The 23,752-nt window shown below is 38.5% G+C and overlaps 2 protein-coding genes across 9 annotated transcripts in view; both read left to right on the top strand.

Moving 5' to 3' along the window:
* The window catches only part of LOC133867439 (uncharacterized), a 31,059-nt gene extending 16,734 nt beyond the window's left edge, over positions 1-14,325 (top strand). The window contains exons 8-13 of one of the 3 annotated variants that reach the window (XM_062304204.1): positions 5,063-5,194; positions 5,275-5,388; positions 5,819-5,866; positions 6,355-6,439; positions 13,623-13,634; positions 13,784-14,325. In XM_062304204.1, the coding sequence (XP_062160188.1) occupies positions 5,063-5,194; positions 5,275-5,388; positions 5,819-5,866; positions 6,355-6,439; positions 13,623-13,634; positions 13,784-13,875 (483 nt within the window). In that variant the 3' untranslated portion in view covers positions 13,876-14,325. Of the gene's footprint in view, positions 1-5,062; positions 5,195-5,274; positions 5,389-5,818; positions 5,867-6,354; positions 6,440-13,622; positions 13,707-13,783 lie in introns of all 3 variants that reach the window. The other 2 variants (XM_062304203.1, XM_062304205.1) reach the window with 2 other exon arrangements.
* A 3,133-nt stretch (positions 14,326-17,458) lies between these two features.
* LOC133867177 (protein phosphatase 2C 50-like) lies at positions 17,459-23,463 on the top strand. 6 transcript variants are annotated; one of them, XM_062303879.1, is made up of 6 exons: positions 17,459-17,593; positions 18,216-18,293; positions 18,441-19,492; positions 19,615-19,932; positions 20,034-20,139; positions 22,809-23,463. In XM_062303879.1, the coding sequence occupies exons 3-6, from the start codon at positions 18,593-18,595 to the stop codon at positions 23,141-23,143; spliced, it is 1,659 nt and encodes a 552-aa protein (XP_062159863.1). In that variant the 5' UTR covers positions 17,459-17,593; positions 18,216-18,293; positions 18,441-18,592; the 3' UTR covers positions 23,144-23,463. The 6 variants fall into 6 exon arrangements, with proteins under 6 accessions (XP_062159863.1, XP_062159861.1, XP_062159858.1 ...); XM_062303877.1 differs by lacking the exon at positions 17,459-17,593 and adding an exon at positions 17,611-17,822; XM_062303876.1 differs by lacking the exon at positions 17,459-17,593 and adding an exon at positions 17,847-18,088.
* Positions 23,464-23,752: the final 289 nt, after the last annotated feature.

The following is a 23,752-nucleotide window of genomic DNA, read 5'->3' as shown; positions in this document are numbered from 1 at the left end:
TCTAGTTGATTTGATTAACAAAACTAGTTGATTTTATGATACACATTACTTATATTAAAAAAAAACTAAATTAGGTAAATCATGTCTCGAACTAAAGATTTAGTTTAAAAAATTCAGTTATCCGTGAGGAAGCTGCCTTGCAAGTAACTATTTTAATGTAATATATATATATATATATATATATATATATATATATATATATATATATATATATATATATATTGGTTTTGCAGGGATATCTCTCTAGGTATCTTGTATGCATCAAGAATGACACATGAAAGAGGTTACCATTGATTTTTATTATGAGGGAAAAGGAAGAAACCAATGAAACACATTTTTTGGGTTTTGGAAAACAATAAATGTTGGAAAGAAAACAATGAAAACATGTTTTAGGATTTCAAAAATGTTTTGGAAAATGACGGGTTGTCGAAGGGGTGGTGCCAAAATGAATTTGAAATTTCAATGCAACTCAAGGAGATCAAACATTTTTTCTTTCTCGAACAAGCTAATCCTATACCCTTCCCTCATACCGAGTATATGAACACTTGCAACTTTCGCTTTGGATATCTATGAACTCTTCACTATCTAGATCTCGTCACCCTGTCCATCATAAGCTTGTTAGGGCCAAAGTGATTTGTTGTTTGGTGGAGGTTGAGTTTTAATCTATTCCTAACACACTGGGAGAACAACATAATGATTGATGTTTCAACATGCACTCTTGGAGTATACCAATCATTTGCCTTCATGGGTTGATGATCTATCCATTGGAGTGTACAGAAACACCGATCACAAAAAATGCAAACAATGTATCTAGCGCAAGTAGAACAAAAGCAAGATCAGACAGCATGCTAAGATAATAACTGTAAATTTTTCTAGGGCAAAGAAAGCTATTTTCTAAAAGCAGTGAAACCTGTGAAATATTTGCTAGTTCTTTTCTAATTATAACTAAGCATAAAACAATTTTTTGGCCCCCATGCAAATACATTTCCATTCCAAGATTGGAAAAATCATTTGCTGTAAAAAAAATATTCCAAATTTATCCCTAGACTTCAAATTCAACCTTTGTAACAACTTAAGGAAAGCGCTAGATACATCTATTGTAGCACTCTGAAATGACTAATCAAGTTGTAATAGGAGTTTCCTAGAATCATTTATAAGGCATAGTCTCACCTTATAAAGAACTAATGTGAGATTTAGTACTCATGAGCACATTTATAATCCTCCTATTCAATGTGGGCAATTCATTTTCGCAATGTGAGACTAACTTTTTGAAGTGTCACAATCTCCCCCACTCAAATCCTGATGTCCTTGTTAGAGTCCGTGTCATGCAATGCCTTAGCGCCACATTATGTTACTAGGTTGCTCTGATATCATTTGTAATGGCTTAGGGAAAGCACTAGACAAATCTACATTATCACTTTAGCATGATTAGTTAAGTTGCAAAGCTCCCTAGAATTACTTATAAAGCCTATTTTCACTGAGTAAGGAACTAATGTAGGACTTAGCACTGATAAACATCTTATAATTCACTCACTCAATGCACTTATAAAAAAAAAAATCACCCACTCAATGTGTGCCATTCATCTTCCTAATATGGGACAAACTTTTTGGGGTGTTACAACCTTTTATTCCTTGGGAGTTTAAATTTTTAAACTATTTTTGTTAATTCCTTTCCTTATTTATATGTAATATAAAGTAACCATTTACATAAACGATATTACAAGGAAATGAGTGTTGGGCCACGTGAGTGCTTAGGTCATGATCACGAACATGGAAATTGAGGAGATTGGATTGTGATTCTATCTTCATGGCTTTGATTTCGAGAGGTGACATGACGATCCCATAGAGCTCGAAGAAGCATTTAGAAAGGTTGGCAATAAAGCTGAGCAGCCTTTTTCTGGGAATTTCTGATGAAATTTGAGAGGTGTTGTATGAGGTTTTAGAGTCACTTGCGCATGGGGGTAGTGTATGACACACCACCCCAGTGCATCACACAGCCCCTGCATGTGATGCACAATGCCCATGCATGGGCTGTCTTGGCCCTCCCTTGGCAGACATACTCAACCTGTTGACTTTCTATATTTCGGCACAGTGTTCCCAACCTTTGGTTGAGTTATTCTTGGTGTGATTGGAAAGCTCGTGATGTCTCTTGCAAATGACACTAATTTCACCGTGGTTGGGTTAGGGGTCTAGAACTTATTAAACTTGGAAAGTGGGAAGAAAATAAAATATTCTAAGTCTAACCATTCAGTTAATGAATTTTCACTTCGACTAGGGTTTTTCTTAATGATCACGAGTTTTAATTGAAAAGTGGTTCAATGGGGTTGTAGAATACAATTTCTAGTTTCACACAGTGATATGCTTTGAGATCACCATTGCGTGGAGGCCAGCATTGCCAACAAGCTTTTCACTTTCGTGCCTTTGGTTCTAGGCTTTTAAGCCTCGATCCGACTCAAGTAAGGTGACGTTGGAAAGCTTGTGAATTAACCTTATGTACACACTGCTTTTGCACTTTGAGGCTTCCTATGCTTGGAGTTATGACCATGTGAAAATAGCTGTCTAAATGTATTTTGAACACTTCTACTCTTTGTTTTCGTGAGTTCAATCTCATTTCTTGCTATTTTCACCACATAATGGACTGATCAAAGCTTGTCTCGTGGGCTTTCGAGCAATACCTTGATTGCTTTCATCCAATATTGTTTGAACATGTAATGACCTCGGGAAAACACTAGTCATATCTGCGCTATCACTCCAAAATGATTATTTAATTTGGAGCTCCTTAGAATCATTTGTAAAGCACAGTCTCACCTAGTAAAGAACCAATGTGAGACTTAACACCCATGAGTGCCTTTTATAATCCACTAATTCTATGTGGGCTATTCATCTAATCAATGTGGGATTGAGATGTTATTGTGATAGCCTAGAAAAAAGTGCTAGCCAGATCTACGTTATCACCACAAAAGGAATAGTCAATTGAGCTTTTTTAGAATCACTTATAAAGTTCAGTTTCACTTAGTAAGCAATGTGGGACTTAGCATCCATGTGTGTTTTTATAAACCATCCATTCTCTATATGAGCTACTTATCTTCCCAATATGGGATTGGAGTGTTACAAACTCTCTCCTTAAACTCCTGACGTCCTTATTAAGGTCACGTCATGCAGTGCTTACCACATGGCATTACTGAATGGCTCTGATACCATCTGTAACGACAAAAGGAAAAACGCTAGCCACATATGTGCTATCACCCTAAAAGGACTAATCAATTTGGAGCTTCCCTAAAATCACTTATAAAGTCCAGTTTCACCTAGTAAGTAAGCAATGTAAAACTTAACACCCATGAGTGTCTTTGTAAACCACCCACTCTCTATGTGAGCTGCTCACCTTCCCAATATGGGACTAAGGTATTATAGAATTAGTCAAATCTTTCAATATTTAGGTAAAAAACACAAATCAAATGGATTTTCAATGATCTGCGTGATGATACCATATTTACTGATATTGGGTGGCTGGATTTGTGGTTAAGTGAAAGGAAACTCTTAACCAATATTTTTAAACAAAACCTTCAATTTTCAATTGTACTTTTTCAAGTGTGCCCAAAATTGAAGCATGTGGTTAGCCTAAATTACAAATCGCTCTCTCTGATATCAAAATTAATTCAGAGATTCCTGAAGTTGACTTAATTTACAAATTGCTCATTGGAGTCGAATTCTATTAAAAATTTTGACAGATTCCGTTAGGTGTCACGTTAGCGCCAATAAGATGGTGACATGTGTCGATCATATTAAAAAATATAAATCTATTAAAAATATAAATAAATAAAACTTAAACAATTATTTTAAAAAAAAAAAAAATGAAAAGAAAAAAAGGGGTGGTCGCACGCCACCCCTAGATGCCTTTGGGGGTGGTGCGCAGGCCACCCTTTTTTTTCTTTTCATTTTTTTTTTAAATAATTTTTGAAGTTTTATTTATTTGTATTTTTAATAGTTTTTTTTTATTATGATCGATACATGTCGCCATCTTATTGGCGCTGACGTTACGCCTAATGGAATTTGTTAAAAATTTTACAAAATTTGACTCGAGGGAGCAATTTGTAAATTAAGCCAACCACATGAATTTTTGAATTAATTTTGATAGGAAAGGGAGCGATTTGTAATTTGTCAACCACAGGGTCCAATGGTGCAATTTCCCCCAATATTTTTAAATAAAACCTTCAATTTTCAATTGAACCTTTTCAAGTGAGCCCAAAATTGAAGCAAATGACTTAGTTAGTCTTCTAAATTTAATTCTGTTGGCTTGGACATCATTCTCAGAACATAATTTTTTAGGTGTCCAAACTAAAATTCTAGGTGCCCAAACAAAAATGAAATGAATATTGGAAAATTAGGAGGGGTAAAATGGTGTATCGACATGTATTATTATTTTTCTTGTACTTCATAATACTGTTACCATTAGTGAATATCATTGACGCTTTGATGTGAATGGTCCTTCACACTTGTCTCTCTCTCTCTCTCTCTCTCTCTTTATCCCTCCCCCGGCATAAAACAAAACTTAATGCAATTCCGTTGTGTTTCTTCTTTAATCTCACTATACAAAACATACCAATAGAAATTATATTATTATTATTATTATATCGAAATGCAATGTTCACATAATTTACATTATAATGTATGTTGGCCACTTTCCTAGATGAGCAGTGAACCATGCCTAAGAGCGTTCGAACATTTGATAACTATGGTTTCATTGGACTTTTGTTGGAAAAAAAGTTTGTTTGCCCTTTATGATCTTTAAACTATGTCAGTATTCAGAAGTTGATGCATTTTGGAGAAACACCATCTCCCCCTCTCCCCGTGTTAAAAATGAAAGTTGTAACACCATCTTTATTGTTACACTTAACCTTTTCTTTTGTCATCTTCTCTATTTCCCTGCTTTTTTCTGCTGCTGCTGTTGCCAGTTTTCTGAACTATCTCCTCATATTTGACTTTAGTAGTCCATCAATCATATCTATTTAAACAGACGGCTACACACTTCTTTACTGTCATTCTATTTGTCAATTGCTTTCAGATTATTCATTGGAAAAATCACTTAAGATTTCCAGAAGAAGCAAGGTTGACATCTGAGGCCAAGGACCTCATTTGCAGGTTGTTGTGTGATGTTGAACATAGGCTTGGTACTGGAGGGGCCCACCAAATTAAAGTAAGTCTTTTTATTTGCCAAAATGTTGCAAGGATTCTGTTAGTCTTATGTTCTGCATTATGAAAACTCTGTTGCATCAGGCTCATCCTTGGTTCAAGGATGTCGTGTGGGATAAACTCTACGAAATGGAAGCAGCATTCAAGCCAGAAGTCAATGGGGAGCTAGATACGCAGAACTTTATGAAATTTGATGAAGTACAACTCATCTGCACTATACTTTTATTGCTACTGATTTTTTGTCATCATACTATTATTGTTGCTTCTACTGTCATTCATGTGCTACCTCTACTACTGCTAAATCCTACTTCCACCACCAGCAGCCGCAGATTTTATTTTGGGATACTTACTGGACCTCACTTTTGCTCATTAAGATTCAGGAGCTATTATTATTGTGATAAAATTTAATGGATGATTTTCTCATTAATTAAAAAAATTTATACATTAGTTGCTATTATGGTGTCGCCACAACAAGCAGTAACATTCATAAACCGGTGAAAGTGCAAAACTACATCATTGCAACATCGTGACCGAGTGTACACTTGCCATTGAAATTACTTTTATCTCTATACTATGCCTTTATAGATTTCCGTATCTCATGAATTGGAAACTTGGAATTTGTTTTTAGTTGGATCCTCCAACCCCAGCAAGAACTGGCTCGGGCCCTTCACGGAAGGTTTGTCACTATTATGCTGTGTTTGTGTGTGTGTGTGTTTGTATTAAATATGGAGCATTGGCTTGTAATGGGAAATAAGCATCGAGGGGAAAAAGAAAAATAACTAGTGTCACTTTGATTATTATCCCACATGCTTTATTTTCTGATATGAAAAAGTTTTTTATTGGCAATGAACACTAAACCTAAAAGAAAGGAATGACTTTAATGTTGTAGCATGAAAAACATCTCTTCCTCTCTCACTCTCTCTGCCCCAAAAACCAAGTCTTAGTAGTTGGGACAAAAACCGTATAATAGGACCCAAAGCAAAGAAATGTTACAACATCACAGTCATTCCTTTCTTTTGAGTTTAGTGTTTGTTGTCAATCAAAAAGTTTGTCAGTTTCTCTAGACATCTGTCTGCTATTTATATGAATCCTACCATTTTTAATCCTGTTATTGTTCTTAGAATTAGTATGAAGTTTGATGATTCTACTACTTACATCATGCAGATGCTATTAACTCCAAAAGATCTAAGCTTTGTTGGCTATACATACAAGAATTTTGATGCTGTGAAAGGACTTCATCAATCTTTTGGTATGAAATTTTACTTTTGAGTAGAATAGTTGAGGTATTTTATTTCTTTTTTCTGTATGATTGCTGCATTTATGTTTTGTGGCTGAAAGAAAATGCAGTTTTGCATGTGATTTATAGTTACTAGGGTTTTAGGGTTCGGTCCTCTTATAAATAGAGGTTATGATCATTGCTCTTTAATGGAGTGGTGGTTTTTCGTGGAGGCTAAAACCTTTGTTCTCGGTGGTGAAAGGAGCCTCAGTGGTGAGGTTGGAAGAAAGGAGGAGGGGCTTCTCCGGGTTGGTGTTTTTGGGAGCACAATGTACCACATGTTTGGTATTGACGATGGAGGAATTGATGTGGTTCACTGATGCTAAGGAGTTTGTCAAGTCCTTTAGAGTGGGATCGAAGGTCCTCATCGTTAGGAGAGATGGCAATAACTCTGACAGGTTCTTGGAGGTGGTGGTTAACGCTGTGGGTGGCCGAAGGGTGCTCATTCTGATACCTAAGGGTTGTGTAGGGCGGTGCTGGAGCTGTTTTTCCGCTGAGTTTGGGTAAGGTGAAAGCGTTTCTTGAAGCTTTGATTGGGTTTGGGCTTGTTCCAACTCCAGTGGAGAAGAAGTCTGGGAAGTTAGGTGGGCCAGGGATGATTTTGAATTCTACACTTACCGGAGGGATTGACACTCTTGGTGAAAATGGTGCGCTGTCTTATGTGGAGGTGTTGAGGTCAGAGGCCAACTACTCAGTGTCAGAGAAGGCATCGACGGTGCGGTTAGGTGACCCGCTGGGTAAGGATCACATTGACATCGATTATCTGTTGGGTTTGCCTCTCTTTGATGTCAAGATTAGCTCCTTAACTCAAGGCAACTTAGCTTGCCATTCTAGTGTTGAAAACGTGGGGAAGGACATGTTGATTGTAAAGGGGAAGTTGCAATCTCCCCTTTGGGCGTGGAAGGGACAACTCGTGAGGTTAAAGACTGAGGTGGATCGAGCTTTGCTGAGTATTCTAGAAGGGATTGAGAAGTGTGGGCTTGCCCAAAAGCCCAATGGTGCTGGGCGTAAGAAGGTGGGCAAGAGATGGGCTCCCAAGAGTAAAGCTAGGCTCGTGTGCAATCCCAAACCCAATCTGAAGTTTGGGATGGAGCTCGAGTCTATGCCGAGTCTGGGTATGGGTTAGGGGGTCCCTAGCTCTCCCAATCTGTGTTTTGTTTTGTTGGTATTTTCGCCGGAGGTTGTTTTGGTCCCGGTGACAGTGTCTGGTGATGTTAGGCTTGATGGGTCTTCTTCGATAAGGCCAAAGGGTGCCAGTGGCACTGTTCTCGTTTCGCCATGTGTTAAGCTCGTTGGTTAGTCATCACAAGAGGTTGTGCTCATTCCGGCGACTGTGAATCTTGACAGCTGGGTATTCTTCATAGGCGACAGAAGGTCGGTGATCCTTTCTTGCTTCTGCTGAATGGTTAGCTCTGAGCCTAGATCCCGTCGGAGAGAGTTCCCGTCGCTATGATCGCCAGTGATGATGTTTAGCAGGCTGGGTCTCCTTCGGCAAGGTCTGTTTCCGCTGGTGGCTCTGTAGCACAGTTCTTTCCAGCTGTGGTCTCCTCTTTGGGTGTTTCTCGGGTCACGGTGTATGATTCTTTCTAAGGTTTCCGGGCTGAGTTTGAGTTGGGGGATTCCTCTTCAACCTTTGTGGTGCCAGACAGTGGGGAAAAGCTGGGTTCGCCAGATAAGGTAGGTTTTGTTGCTCTTGCTCCCTGTTTTGGCTCCATCTCAAGAGGGGGATCAAATTCCTGAAGAGGAAGGTAGCGCTGGTATTTTGTGCCTAGGGGGTGAGTTTGATAGGTATGGAGAGGAAGGTAGAGCTGGCACTTTGTGCCTTTTGGATGAGAGTAAGAGGGATGGAGAAGGCAATCTTCTTTCTCCTTTGGGTTCTTATTCTCCATGTTCGATAGGTGAACCGGGACACTTCAATTGGGCTGTGTAGCGTGCGAAGGAGATTTATCCCATTGTGGGGATCTCCTGTGAGGGACATAAGGATCAACTTTTGGCCCTCTTGACCTTTCATAAAGAGGAACGTTGGCTCGAGGCGATGGCTGCCCTCTCCAAACGTGGTTTGAAAGCTAGAAGGGAGCTCAAGAATTTGGAGTGTTCAGTTAACTACAATGCTACAGGTGAGTGCTCTAGTCGTGTTAAAGGAAAGGTGAGGGCATGTCTGGTGTTTTTATGAAGCCAAGGATTCTTTCTTGGAACGTGCGAGGGTTGAACGAGGGGAGTAAATGTTTGAAAGTTAGGAATTTGCTCAAAAATTGGAAGGTGAACATTGTTTGCATTCAAGAAACCAAGCTTGATGCTATGTCGTGTAGTATTTTGCTCAATTCATGGAGTTGTAGTCATGTGGATTGGTGCTGTTTGGATTCCAGTGGGGCTTTAGGGGCTATCCTGATCATGTGGGATAAAAAGGTGGTGGAGAAGGTTGATGAGTGTGTGGGGGTATACTCCTTGGCTGTCTCCTTCAGGAACATTGCTAATCATTCCACATGGGCGGTTGCAAGTGTTTATGGCCCTAATTTGAATAGGGATAGAAGGCTTTTATGGGATGAACTAGCTGGCTTGCTTAGTTGGTGGAACTTGACTTGGTGTATTGGGGGGGAGTTTAATGTCAGGTGCGACTTGTTTATGTTCTGCCATGATGGAGTGATATAATTTTATTTCTAATCAGGGTCTGATGGACCTTCCTCTTGGTGGTGGTGCCTATACATGGTCGATTTCATGTGATCCCCCCCTGTGTGGTCTAGGATTGATAGATTTTTTATCTCCCTGGAGTGGGAAGCTTTGTTTCCGGATGTGTCCTAGAAAAGGCTCCCTCGCCTTTGCTCGGATCATTTCCCCATCCTTCTTGATTGTGGCGATGCCCTAAAGGGGAGTAGGCCCTTCAAATTTGAAAACATGTGGCTAAAGGTGGAAGGTTTTGTGGGCTTGGTGAAACAGTGGTGGGATTTGTACCATTTCCAAGGTATGCCTAGTTTTGTCTTAGCACGTAAACTTAAGGCTTTGAAACTTGATTTGAAGAAATGGAATGAGGTGTTTGGCAATGTTGAAAGGAAAAAGAGGAATCTTCTAGAAGAATTATGGGTTTTTGATGTCATTGAAGAAGGGAGGGCCTTAGGCGCGGAGGAGAAAACCAAGAAGGTAGAAGTTCTTAGTGAGCTTGAATGTTCTACTCTCATGGAGGAGGTGAGTTGGAGGCAGAAATCAAGGGTGTTGGTGTTAAAGGACGGCGATAAGTGCACTAAATTTTTTCACGCCATTGAAAACTCTAATAGAAGGTATACTTCTATAGACTCCTTATTGATTGGTGGTAGTCTCTCTACCAATAAGGTAGAGATCAACGAGCATGTTGGCCAATTCTATCAAAAGTTATAGCAATGTTGTTGGAGGCCTTTGGTGGATGGTCTTTCCTTTGACTCCATTTTGGAGTTTGAGGCTTGTTGGTGGGAGAGAGATTTTGGAGAGGAGGAGGTGAGGAAGGTTGTGAAAGCGATGGTTGGTGACAAGGCGTCGGGCCTTGATGGTTTCTCTATGGCGTTCTTCCAAGCTTGCTGGGATGTGCTAAGAGTGGATATTATGAAGGTTTTAAGTGATTTCCATGCTAGAGGTAAGTTTGAGAAGAGTCTCAATGCTTCGTTAATTTCGCTTATTTCGAAGATTCCAGGTGCTTTCGATCTCGAGGACTTCTGTCCGATTAGTCTTGTGGGGGGAATCTACAAAATTATTGTTAAAAATTTAGCTAATAGGCTTAGGTAGGTAATGGAGAAGATCATCTCTAAGTCCTAGAGTGCCTTCATTAGAGGTAGGCAAATTCTTGATCCAGTTCTTATTGCCAATGAATGTCTTGATAGTAAGCTTAGATATGGCGAGCCATGTGTCATTTGTAAAATGGATTTGGAGAAAGCGTATGATCATGTGAATTGGAATTTTTCATTGTATTTGCTGAGGCAGTGTGGCTTTGGAGGAAAATGGTGCTTGTGGATAGTCCATTGTATTTCCGCGGTGCACTTTTTGATCTTGGTAAACGGCACTCCGACAGGCTTCTTTAGTAGTTCCAGTGGGTTGAGGCAAGGGGATCCATTATCCCCCTTGCTGTTTGTTTTTGTGATGGAGGCTTTGGGTATAATGATTCTCCTTTTTTATGTCCCCATGTCGCCACACGTGCTGCTGGATGGGTTCTCAGTGGGCAATACTTCATTCTCCCATCTCCTGTTTGCGGATGATACTCTGATATTTTGTGATGCTCTTTCTGCTCATTTGCATCATATGCAGAGCTTATTCCTGTGCTTTGAAGTTGCGTCGGCTTTAAAGGTGAATTTGGCCAAGACAGAATTTGTTCCTATGGGGAATGTTACTCAAGTGGGAAGGTTGGCCCGAATCCTAGGTTGTGGGGTTTTCTCTCTACCAATCAATTACTCTCATCAAGAGTACTCTCGCTAATATGCCTACGTATTACATGTCTCTCTTCTCTCTTCCCTCTTCCAGCGAGTGTTGCTAACCTTATTGAGAAGATCCAGCGGGATTTCTTGTGGGGTGGGTTAGGTAAAAAGTTCAAATATTACCTGGTGAGTTGGTCTTAGGTTTGTTCTCCAATCTCTGAGGGAGGATTGGATATCAGGAATTTGATGGTATTTAATCGTACTCTCTTAGATAAATAGTTGTGGTAATGTGGGCTTGAGAGAGAGGCTTGATGTAGAGTAGCGGTGGACTCTAAATTTGGCAGTTTATGGGGAGAGTGGTGCTTTTTTGAGCCTACAAGAGTCATTGGGGTGGGTTTGTGGAAGAATAGTAAGAAAAGGGTGGGATAAACTTTCCAGTTTTACCTGTTTTGAAGTGGTGGAGGGGTCCAAGATTAGCTTTTTGCATGACCAGTGATGTGGGGAAATGACTCTAAAGGTAGCTTTTTCGGTTTTATATGGTCTTGCTTGTGAGAAGGATGCCTCTAGTGCGGTTAATTTAGAGTTTTTGGGTGGTTCCAACCAGTGGAACGTGAGCTTTACTAGAGCAGCACATGATTGGGAGGTAGATGACTTTGCCTCTTTTTTTTTTTTTTCTTTTTTTTTTTTTTTCTTTCTTTCAGGAGTTGCATTTCATTAGAGTGAGAAGATGATGTGTAGATAAGCTGTGGTGGAATCCTTCTAAAAGAGGTTTATTCAAGGTTAAATTCGTTTACTATTCTCTGGCTTATTCGAAAGGTAGCACCTTCACTTGGAAGAGTGTTTGGCGGACTCAGCCTCCTTCGAGAGCAGCCCTTTTTGCATAGTTGGTGGCTCTAGGCAAGATCTTTACATTAGATAATCTTAGGAGGTAGCACGTCATTGTGATGGACAGATGTTACATGTGCAAGAGGAATAGAGAATCTGTGGACCACCTTCTTCATTGCGAGGTGGCTTCCTGTTGTTACCGTGCACAATAATGATGAATAATATGGAGTCAAAAGAGAGAAAGTAAGAGAGAAGAAAGACACAGATTTAACGTGGTTCGGCAATTTGCATACGTATTACTCTCTATGTCAAAGAGAATATGAGCCACTTGTTCCAACACTTCTGTTATTTGGAGTGTTCTTTTCACTCGCTTTGGGATGTCTTGGGTTATGCCTAGACGTATTATTGATTTGTATGATTGTTGGTGGTCCTTTGGTAGGCTAAGAAGTGCTGCAGTGTGGAAAATAGTGCCTATGTACCTCTTTTGGTGTTTATAGAGGGAAATGAATAATAGAAATTTTGAGGACAGGGAGAGGACTATGGCGAAGATTATTTCTATGTTCTTTGAAACTTTGTATCTTTGGACAACGGCATTTGTGTCTCCTTTGTCGATTAGTTTTAGTAATTTTCTTTTTCGTTTTTTCCCGTTCTAGTTAGGTTGTTCCTTTTGTACTTCCTGTATACTTAGGGACGCCTAACACTTTCAATGAAATTGGTTTTATTATATATATATATTTGCAATTTCACTGTATTATTCAGCGTCCATCTATTCTGCTCTTAGCGGAGATCTGCTAGTACAATTTGTTTTTTTAATTTATTATTATTATTATTATCATTATAAGTAAATGAATTTTAATAATTCATTTATGTATCCTTTTAGTAATGTCTTTCTTATCACTTGTTTATGTATTCACACCATGGAAGCAAATGAAGTTTCACTTTGCAGAGGGCGACTAGAATTTTGTTTCGCATATGGCAGTGCTGGGCATTATACTTGACTTTCATGTCCATATTGATGTTAATTTTGAACATGAATGCTTCTGTCTGAACCCTCTTTTCTGTCCTTTTTTTTCCCTGGGCTGAACAAGATGTCATTGTAGAGCTTGAGGTTTGGGTGGACAGAATGTTGATATAGTACAGGTGCTTTTCAGACTGGAATAGCATTGGGTTTGTAATGTTGGGCAGATAAGTGGGTCAAAAGAGTTGCTGGTCCTTTTTGTCTGTGTGAGGAGCAAAATCTAATGAATTGTGTCTCACAACTAAAATAATAGAGTAACATCATTATTATGAGGAATAAAACTAAGTGGGCATTATGATCTAGAAGCACTAGATTTTGACCAGCAGGGCACAACAATGAGTGCAACTATGACATGGAACCAACCAACAGTGGTTTGGGGCCAATCATGGCCAGAATAGTTCCCTGGTGAGGGCTATAGCCTATATGAGGGTTCCTAGGTAGTGCATTCACATTTGTGAGACCCACTTAGGGGAGAACAAAAGGTTTCGTGTTTCTCATTAGATGCGCATAACTGAGTGGAAGTTCTCTGAAAACGAGGCAACTCTTCTCAACTCTTTGGATTAAGTCCGGAAAACAGTGTGACAATTTAGTGGAATCTCATCAAAATAGCCTTTTGGGAGTACTACCGGTTCAGTGTTCAAATCCTCTTTTTGTGCCTCAATTTCATGAACAGTTTCAAATATAGTTAATGGAACGCTCACCTCGCAGGATCAGATATTGAAATTATTATTAAGCATGTGGAAAATAGAATGCCGATTAATTTTCTTAATACCACAGATACCATGCCATGATTTGTATTGGTGTCATATCCAAATGTCCTTTGGAATTTTGAATTTCTCGTAATGGTAAATTTTTTGGGTACTTTTATGAGTTCACCCACATGTGTACTTCTCTCTGTCAGTGAAGAATATGATTTCTTAAACTTTTTTAACGTTTGCAGATCTCAAAAGAGGTATGTCACCGAAACCGCCGTCTAGTGATTCTATATTTACTAAGGAATCATCTTCATCATCTCCTGCTTCAAGTGAAGGATCTTCATTACAACCAGCAAGTTTTGTGTAATCTAAATGGATTGAAATTTGATGGCACTAGTATTTGCAGGTGATTCTAGGACAGATTATGCTGCCAAACGGACGGCGGAGGAGACAGAGGTGCAGATGCTTGCGTCATCAAGTGATCCCATGTTACCATAAAAGAAAATCACGTTGTGACAAAATGACAAGTTCGTCATCTGGATCTTGCATAAGCCTGCTGCTTCTCTACATGAGCATTTACTGTAGATTGGCTGCCATGCAATTTCCATAACCACCATCCAAATGTACAGCAGTATTTGAAGAGCTTCTTAAGACATCAGTGGAGGCCAAATGAGACTCTAGCTGAAATGATTTGTGTATTAGAACTAAGAATTTAGGGCAGAGAGTTGTGGAACTTGTGTCCTGGCTGCCCAGGTTGGCAGTGGTATGTATGCTTGCCTTCTCTCGTGGCAGTTTCTGGTCAAATTTTAATTGATGCCAAATTACCAGGAAACTCAATAGATGTGTTGAAGAGATTATTTACTCTTGCTATGTGTAAGCTTTGACGGTCAAAGACGACAAATTAGCTATTGAAATATATTATTGCTAAAGCAAAAAGCTATTCAAATATGTATATTATCTCCACTCTTGAGGTGTTAAGATTGTTAGAGCACTAGCAGCAGATATTTAATGATTTTCTCTAAATTTAGGAAATTAAACTGCTTTTTTATTTTTTATCCAAATACACCGCACAATAGATTTCTTTATTTTTTTTTTTATATCGTTAAAATAATATGTTTTAGTTTTACTTTTTTTTTTTATTCTTGAGACATCTCTCTCTCTCTCATCTCCGTCTGTCTCTTTCTCTCTCGTCTCTGCCTCTCTCTCTCTCTCATCTCTAGTCATTTGTTTGTTCAATCCTCTGAAGCTTCATTGAGAACATGAGAGAAAGGCGTGAGGGCAAGAAGGGATTGAGAAATGTGAGGAGAGAGAGTGCTTTTTTAAGAATATAATAATCCATTGGGTAGCATTAGATTGGATAGCACTATAACTACCCAAAGGTTTAGGAAAAATATAGGAAACTGATGTGAATAATTTTTTGTTATTTTTTTTTTTTTAAAGATTTTCCATATATATAGGGATGAGAATGGGCTATAGTGTGTCTATTGCTAGTGCTCTTATATGCCTTTTTTGAATGCTGATTGTTGTAGCTATGGGTGTACATGCGGATGCAGTTATTTACAATATCCGCACTTGTATCCGCAAGATGCAATTATTACTTTTAAATATCTACGTTCTTTTTTACCATCCACAATGGGTTGGCAAAACGGGTACTTGACATGACCCGTTTACAACCCGCGACCCATTTAAGTTAGACTCAAACACGTCCCGTTTATGTTAACAGGTGGGGGCTCTAGACACGATACGACACGACACGACACGACACAACAATTTCACGGGTCGCCCTCCATAACCCGTTTAGCATATTGGGTCGTATCAGATCGGCACAACCCGACACGACCCGTTTGAACATTCAAAGCTAAGGGCAAGCCATTATCTCAAAACCAAATCAAAATCCACAATTAGCACCTCAAATTTCAACTAAATGTTTCACTTTCAGCAATCAAAACAAAATCAAATCGACAATCAGATTGCAAAATCCATCAGAAACTTCACCTGCTTGTTGTAGATACTGAAGTAGATGTTGAAGAGGACCAAGAGGTATCAGAGCCCAAACAACGCCCTGAGCTCCAAGTCTCCAACGTCTTGAACAAGCTGCTAGATTTTGCGCTCTCGTCGGCGCTCTCAGGCACCGAGATGGCTCTAACCTCCAAGCTCTTCATGTCGTGATCAGACTCAGGTGCGGGGACCAAAGACCAGGGCCTGAGCTTGAACAAGTTCGACGAGGACAGAGACCACGACCGACGAGGGGAGTTAGTAGAGATGGACACATTGGGGAGACCGTGGGGCTTCGAGGACGACGGGGAGAAGAAGAAGAAAATGGAAGAAGAAGAAGAGGGGGTGGTGTTGAAGGAAAAAAAAGAAGAAGTTAGGTTTTTTGGTTCAGCTGATATTAATAGTAATAAATTAATAATAATCTCATTTCCTTTTTTTTTTTTTTTAAAAAAAAAAACATAATCGTGCCTAGCGGGTCATCCGCGGGTGACCCGTGACACGACCCGCCAAGCCAAGATAAACGGGTCGACCCGTTTATGACACAAACCTGTTTAAGGTAAACCCAAACCCGCTAATTTCGTGTCGTGTTCGTGTCAGATTATCGGATCGTGTCAAAATTGCCAGTCCTAATCCACATCTGCGTAGTTATTCGCAAACAGGTAATGAGCCTATTTTAAAAAGAGAAATGATTCTTTACCACCTAAATATACAACTTTTCACCACCCTATCTATGTGGCAAGGTGGTCCCCCACTTTATTTTATTTTTTAAAAATAAAAATACTCTAAAGTTAGTAAGGGACCACCTTGCCACATAGACAATGTGGTGAAAAGTTGTATATTTAGGTGGTAGTGAATCATTATTTTTTTAAAAATATCCACCCGCATGTACATCTCTAGTTGTAGTTGTGGAATCTGGCTATTAAGTTTATAATTCGTAGGACTTGGTGTATTTAATTTATCTTTTTCTTTTGTCTATTATAATTTTCAGGCGTTAGACTGACTATTTTTTATACACGAAATTATCGAGTTAGAATTGAAAAGTTTAACCCATTTAATTAAAGAGATCGAATTAAAATTAATCTATATAATTTTATATTTATGTCTTGACACAATTCAAATTCGACGCATAGACAAATCTAGTAGTTGAAGGTTTGGCTTATAAGTAGGAATTTGGAATATCTAGTACTTGAATCAGTGTGGCTCCCTTCTTTTTGGCCAAAGATACTCTCTTTTTTCTTTTCGTGTCGGCCAATGATATTTGGTTAAAACAATAGGAACCATCAAACTTGGGAATTTTTTCACTTAGGCTATGTTTTTTTTCAACCTAAAATGTTTTATGTTAAAAATATATTCAGCAAAATTAATTTTTGCAAAAAATAATTTCGCTAAAAATATTTTTTGACGATTCATTTGTACAAAAAATCAGTGACAGCAGACAATGCTCGGCGGCCAAAAACAGCTTGCCAATTTCTGCAAACTCAGGCAGCGGACTGATCGGAGGCAATTTCCATAAGTGGTTTTCAATGAACTCCTGCGACAAATTCAGGCGAGCTCTGAAGGCCATTTTACGGTTTTAAAAATGGGAACTAATTTTACGAAAATTAAAAATAAAAATAAAAGTTTATCAATTGAAAATGTTTTCGATTTGACCATAATATTAATTGTACCCAAAAAAAAAAAAAAAAAAATTAAATTAAGTTAAATTGTAACTCACATATATAAAAGTGATTAATTTGAACGAGATCTCAATTGTTTTTTCTTTCTTTTTTAAGAAAAAAAGAAACCTCAATCTACTACAAAAGCAATCAAAATCTATCTCGCTTTCAGATTATACGAAGTAGGGCGTGAAATCCATCAAATTGAAAAGGTTTTTTTCAATCTGGAGGTAAACCCAAAAAGTGATGTACAGTTGTAGGTGTTATGTATGCAGGAAAAGTCCCTTTCGGTTGGAGTTGGGATTGGAGAGTGAAAAGGGAAGGAGCATGTAAATGGGTGGAGATGCTTTAATATGCTCTTCTAGATTTGACATCTGTCCATTTCTCTCTCTCTCTCTCACTCACGCACCCACCACACTCTCTGACTTGCCTTTTATTTTTTATTTTTTGGCCTTTTGCTTTTGTCTCAAATTCATTTTCTTGCTAATCCAAGTTTGAGCACCCAGATCATCATTTACACAAAAGTATTATCAAGAAAATGAAGTCATAGTAATCACATTGAGATGGTACTTTTTAGTTTTTAATGTTGAGCGGTCACCCCAGATACCTTGTTTCTTGATATTTTTATTCGTTTCATGGCTTTCAGATGTTAAAAGTCGTTTTCTTTTTTCTTTTTCTTTGATGGGTGAAAGTCTCTGGAAGAGAGAAATAAGAAAGAAAGAATTAAATCAAGACAGAGAGAGAGAGAGAGAGAGAGGTAGGAGAAGACTCTTCAGTCTTCAGTTGACAAATTAGGTAGTGGACTTCTTGTTTCGTTTCTTTCTTTTACCGTCTTTTCTAGATTATTTGTCATAATTATTTGAGAGAGAGAGAGAGAGAGAGAGCTGGCTAAAGAGCAAGAGGCTGAGATGGGTTGCCTCAGATCCAGGGAAATCAAGTAATTTGTGAAAAAAGGGTGCTTCTTTTCTAGGGTTTTCCTGTGATTCTTGGGACTCGGCCTTTCTTTGCTTCTTTCTCATGACCCCCCTTTTTCTCTATCTTTCTTGTGTTAGGGATAAGGGGTTGGTTTCAAATTTAATTTTACTTCTGTTGTCACAATTGTAATTTACTTGTTTTTTTTTTTTCAATTTTGGTTTGTGTGCGTGTCCGTTTTGAAGTTATTTTCTGGTTGTTTCTCTCTCATTGTAGCTGATGGAGGTAGATAAAGAAGACTCCAGAGAAGAAGAAGTTGATAAGGTCTAAACAGGTCTATGCCATCCATTTTCGGTTAGTATTGCTATATGTGGAAGTTGGGATTCGCTGTTGTTGACCAGATCTGACTACCCATTTCCCTTTCACCGCCTTTTTAGCTCAAACATACAGTTGCATCACCTGAAATTTACTTCCTCTATTGGTCTAACTTGATTTTCTTAGGCATGGGAAATGGGCGGTTGAAACCCACCATTCCAATTCCAAGATCATTCTCGATTAGAAAAGAAGGTGATGGATTAGTTGAAAAATGACAGGCTGTTTGATTTTAAAGGGGTGGGAGGGTAACTTTTTGTACTTCCTAGATAGGGATATTGATGGAGGAGATGTCTCCGGCGGTCGCAGTGCCATTTAGAGTAGGTAATTCACTCTGTGATAACCAAACTATTGCTACCCACATAGATATCACTACACTCAAGCTAATGGCGGACAAGGGGGGATTACTATCTGATTCTGTTACTAAGGCTTCCACTGAGATGGTTGCTGCTGGTGATGAGGATTTGGCGAATGAAGTTCAGATTTTGGCGGCTGCGGTGCCGAAAGAGAACAAGGGAGGACGAGTTCCTATGTTGGATATGGTATCTCAAAATGAAAGCAATTGGGTTGCTGGGGATGATGTGATAGTAGCCCCAGAAAGCGAGGAAGATGATTCCTTGTCAATGGAGGGTGATCAGATTCTTGATAGCTCTTGTTCTCTTTCAGTGGCGAGTGAGTGCAGTAGTTTGTGTGGAGAGGAAATCTTGTTGTGTCTTGAGGCTTCTTCTGATGTAGGAACACAGAGTTCCATAGAAACTGGGAAGAGTTTATGCGGTGTTAATCTTGTTGCTAAGGCCAGCAATCCAGAGGAGCCAAATGATGAGACAGAGATCGTGAGTGATCCTGTTGCTGTAGCTGTGGCTGTGAGTCTTGAGGAAGAGATTGGCGATGGCTCTGATCCAAAGCCATCTGCGGCTCTTCTTCAGTTGCCTCTGGAAAGAGCGATGAGTGGAACATCTGGCCGCAGCGTTTTTGAGGTGGATTATGTGCCTCTTTGGGGATTTACATCTATGTGCGGAAGAAGACCGGAGATGGAAGATGCAGTTTCTGCGGTACCTCGTTTTCTGAGGATTCCTGTTCAAATGCTGATCGGTGACCGGGTACTTGACGGCATGACTAATTTTTTACCTCACCAGACTCTTCATTTCTTTGGAGTCTATGATGGCCATGGAGGCTCTCAGGTGCCATTTATTTAATTTTCCTTATTGGTTCTCTTCTAATTTTATTTTTTCCTACTACCGAATCAATGCATATATGTCCTTCTGCAAAGTAATTTATTCTCATGGGGAACGTATTTGTTCAGGTTGCAAACTATTGTCGTGATCGTGTCCATATGGCTTTGGCTGAGGAGATAGAATTTTTTAAGGGAGGCCTAAGTGATGGAAGTATCAAGGGCAGTTGCGAAGAGCAGTGGAAAAAAGCTTTCACCAATTGTTTTCAAAAGGTTGACGACGAAGTTGGAGGAAAAGCTAGTCTTGAGCCTGTGGCTCCAGAAACTGTTGGTTCTACTGCTGTGGTTGCCATTATTTGTTCATCACATATCATTGTAGCAAACTGTGGAGATTCAAGAGCAGTTCTATGTCGTGGGAAAGAACCTATGGCATTGTCAGTTGATCATAAAGTAAGAGACCTCTAACAGTAGTTTTGCATCTTTTTGTTGTAATAATTGATTAAAGGCAACTGATATCCATTTAATGTAATTTGTTGTTGATATTATCTCAGCCAAATCGAGAAGATGAATATGCAAGAATTGAGGCAGCAGGAGGCAAGGTCATTCAGTGGAATGGGCATCGTGTTTTTGGAGTTCTTGCAATGTCAAGGTCCATTGGTGTGTGCTTCTTCACCATGATTTTTTCCTATCCATTTGCATGTTTTGGACTGTGAGTTTCCCCAAAGTTGCTCCTCATCAGGAGTTTCTTCTGTCAACAGCTTTGTTATAGTCAGGTTGCTATTACAAATATTACAAGCATACATTGACCCAATTCAGTTTGGGGAAAGGAATCCATGCTTCCCAGTGATTATCATGTCATGGATTATCTTTTCCATGATGATGTTAATCACTAGTTAAACTTAATAATTTATATGGTCACATGAGATTACCAATTCTGTTGCACTTTGCATGTTGGATGCTAGCCATGAGTTCAGTTTATGAATGCGTTGCATTTTTTCTGCATTAAAGTTGTTACCCCACTATTTTGCACAAGTAGTTCAAGGCAGTAAAATTAATGCGTAGGTGTGTACTGAGTTAGGACTTCCAGAGATTATATGTCTAAGACCCTAGAATTAATTTTGTAATCTTTTTTACTTAAATAAAGATGAGAAAGGAATGACCAAAGTTTATGAAATTAATATGAGAGAAGCCCGTCCTTCACTTTCTTATGGTTGTTATCATTTCTGCGAGGAAGGAGATAATGCATTTAGTGCAAGTCATGAGGCATGCACTTGAGCTTTATAAGGGGTTTCTTGGGGCTTACCTTGAGGTGTAAGCTTCACAGTGGTGCCAGATTAGGATTCAGATTGGATTAGGCTGATTTCAACATAAAAAAAATTGATTTTGAAGGAGGAGAATGATGGGCAATTGAAAGGATCAGATCAGATCAGATTTAAGCAGCTTATGTAACTGGTTCACTTTAATCATTTCAACTGTGGGTTGCTTTTGATATCTATGGACATTTTTCTAAATCATCTTGGCTTTCAGTGAGTAAAATAGAACTTCCTATAAGGGAATTATTCTTTAAGGTGGAATTCAAATTAATGGGAATTCTTATCTTATTGATTTAAATTTCTATTGTTTGAATGAATATATTTAAAAATTAAGAAATAAGAATCTTAGGGTATTATAGTGGTTACAAAGATCATGGTAATGGCGATGATGGGAACGACTGGGTGATGGCGGTAGTATAGTGTTAAGGTGTGAGTTGTGGGGGCGGCAGTTGCGACAATGGTAGTGGTGGTAGTGGTAATGACAGTTGCAACAACATTGGTAGTGTCAGTTTAACGAGTATAGTAGTAGTATTAGAGTGGTAACGAGAAATTTTGTAAAATTATACATTCTGTAATGGAATTTGAACTCTGAGATTTAGATACTTTAAAATCCCAAGTTCAAAATTCCAAAAAAAAAATTGAAATGACTAATATTAATCCAAACAAGAGAATGAACACTAGAAATTCCCAAATTACAAAAGTAAAATCTCATCTTAAAATCTATCATGCAAACACACCATTAAGGGAATTCTAATAAGGCAGATTTAGAACATGGATCTGCCGTAATTTTCGTAACCATTGCAAAATAATGGCAATTGAGATGTTGCTTCATTTCTACTTATCAAAAAAAGATGTTGCTTCATTTCTCTCTTTTGGAAGTTTGCATGATAAAATGGTAACATGGAAAATATACTATATAGATATCGTATCATGAAGTTTTGTTAGTATGGGACATGGTCTATCCAGGTGGATGTAGGTCAGACCCCAAATGTTTTCTTCACTTTTGATTGAGAATCAATATTCAGTCCTTTTATATAACATAATAACCAGATAAGCTTTTATAAGCCTGTCATCATTCATCAAATACTCTCTCTTTCCTATATTATTAGTCATGTTTACAAATCCAACTTTAAGGGGTTGGGTTTTTACATAAGAAGATAAAAGTTTCCAAAATTATTCTCCTTAATTTATACCTAAATTAAAACAAATGAAAAAGGGGCTGGCTTTTCAAATAAAGGAAGGGTTTTTTTTTTTTTTTTTTAATGAATGAAGGAAGTTTTTAAATTGTGTTCATTGACTTTTTCAAAATGGACAGTACTTTGAGGCATCCCAAAATATAATAGAGGACTAAAAATATTGGATGGAGGGAGTATTTGTTTTTAATTTCTAGAAACCAAGTCTTCTGTGTCAATTATGTTGGAGACTTGGAACCCGGGGGAAACTGAATGAGTGAATGTCTTCTTCTCTAGTATTGGAAATAATTCTATTGTGATTCTGTTGATAATGAAACAAAGTCTTATTTCTCAGAGGTATCTAAGGATTTCGTTGAATGACCCTAGATATTCAATTGCAGCAATGTGGATGCTGTCTCAATATATGCCATCGATTTGAGAAATATTCGCATGACTTGTAACCATAATTGATTGATTATATTCGTAAGGGACATCGATACCTTTCCAAAATCGAACTTCATAATTTACTTGAGCAAAAAAATGCAGGGAAGCTTAGTGGTTCAGTTTGGGTGTTCTGTTGTCCATTCTTCCACCTTGGAGTCATGTAACTCCTATCATTTGTACATTACTAATGTCCAAAAAAATGATAATTTCAATGAGCAGTGTAAGACATTATGATGTTTTCCTATTATGTCAATTTGTCACATTGTATGCATTCATTTTACTTGTAGCAGACAAGTGTAAGGAATTCCATACTATTTGGACTCCAGCAGTAATAATAATAATGCAACCAGTTTATTTTGTGAAAAAATCTTTTGTTTGACTTGCTTGTGGATTTCAGGTGATAGATATTTGAAACCATGGATAATTCCGGAACCAGAGGTGAGGTTTCTTCCACGGGCAAAAGATGATGAATGCCTTATTTTAGCCAGTGATGGGTTATGGGATGTCATGACAAATGAAGAGGTGTGTGACCTGGCTCGGAAAAGAATACTCCTCTGGCATAAAAAGAATGGTGTTACACTTCCCACTATCAGGGGTGAGGGAATTGATCCTGCGGCTCAAGCTGCAGCGGAATTCCTCTTGAATCGTGCTATGCAAAAAGGAAGCAAGGACAACATCACTGTGATTGTGGTGGATTTGAAAGCTCAAAGGAAATTCAAAAGCAAAACATGATGGTTCCTTCATCCTCCTATTGGCTATTCACTCCATGATTGTACGGTGTAAAATATGATCCCATATAGCTTTGCCCACTTAAGTTTTTCACCTGGGCGAATGGCAGTCTATTTACTATAGAACATCCACCATTCTGGAACTCTTGGCTGTTTCAAGTCTTGTTGTACACCATGCTGAGTTCTGGCTATGTAAATCTTTAGCAGCTTTGTTGTAGGACAGTAGATGGTGACAGTTCCACGTGTTTTAGCATTGTGGCTAAATTGTATTCATTAATACCTCCGAGTTAAAAGGCTCTGTGAGGTATTTACTTCTTGTTTCAACCGCGGGGTACTTGGAAAAAAAAAAAAAAAAAAAAAATTATCAAATTCGGAAATAGCTTGAGTTTTGGCCTCCTTCCCAGTGATTTATCCCTAATGCTTTTGCTGGAACTTTCTGCTTATTTTCCAAAGGTAGTGATTGTTATGGCGTGGAAAGAAGCCTTTCCTGCTGGTAATGGCAATAGACCAGGAGAAATGCTACAGTTCTTGAAGTGACAGTCAAAATTATTATTGGATATTATATGTATTTTTATTTGTTATTTTATTTAATGATGATTTTTACCGTCACGTC

This window comes from Alnus glutinosa, chromosome 4 (genome assembly GCF_958979055.1).
Source record: "Alnus glutinosa chromosome 4, dhAlnGlut1.1, whole genome shotgun sequence".
In the NCBI taxonomy this organism is placed as follows: Eukaryota; Viridiplantae; Streptophyta; class Magnoliopsida; order Fagales; family Betulaceae; genus Alnus; species Alnus glutinosa.
The sequence above is the reverse complement of the archived record's forward strand: the minus strand, read 5'-3'. Positions and strand labels throughout refer to the sequence as shown.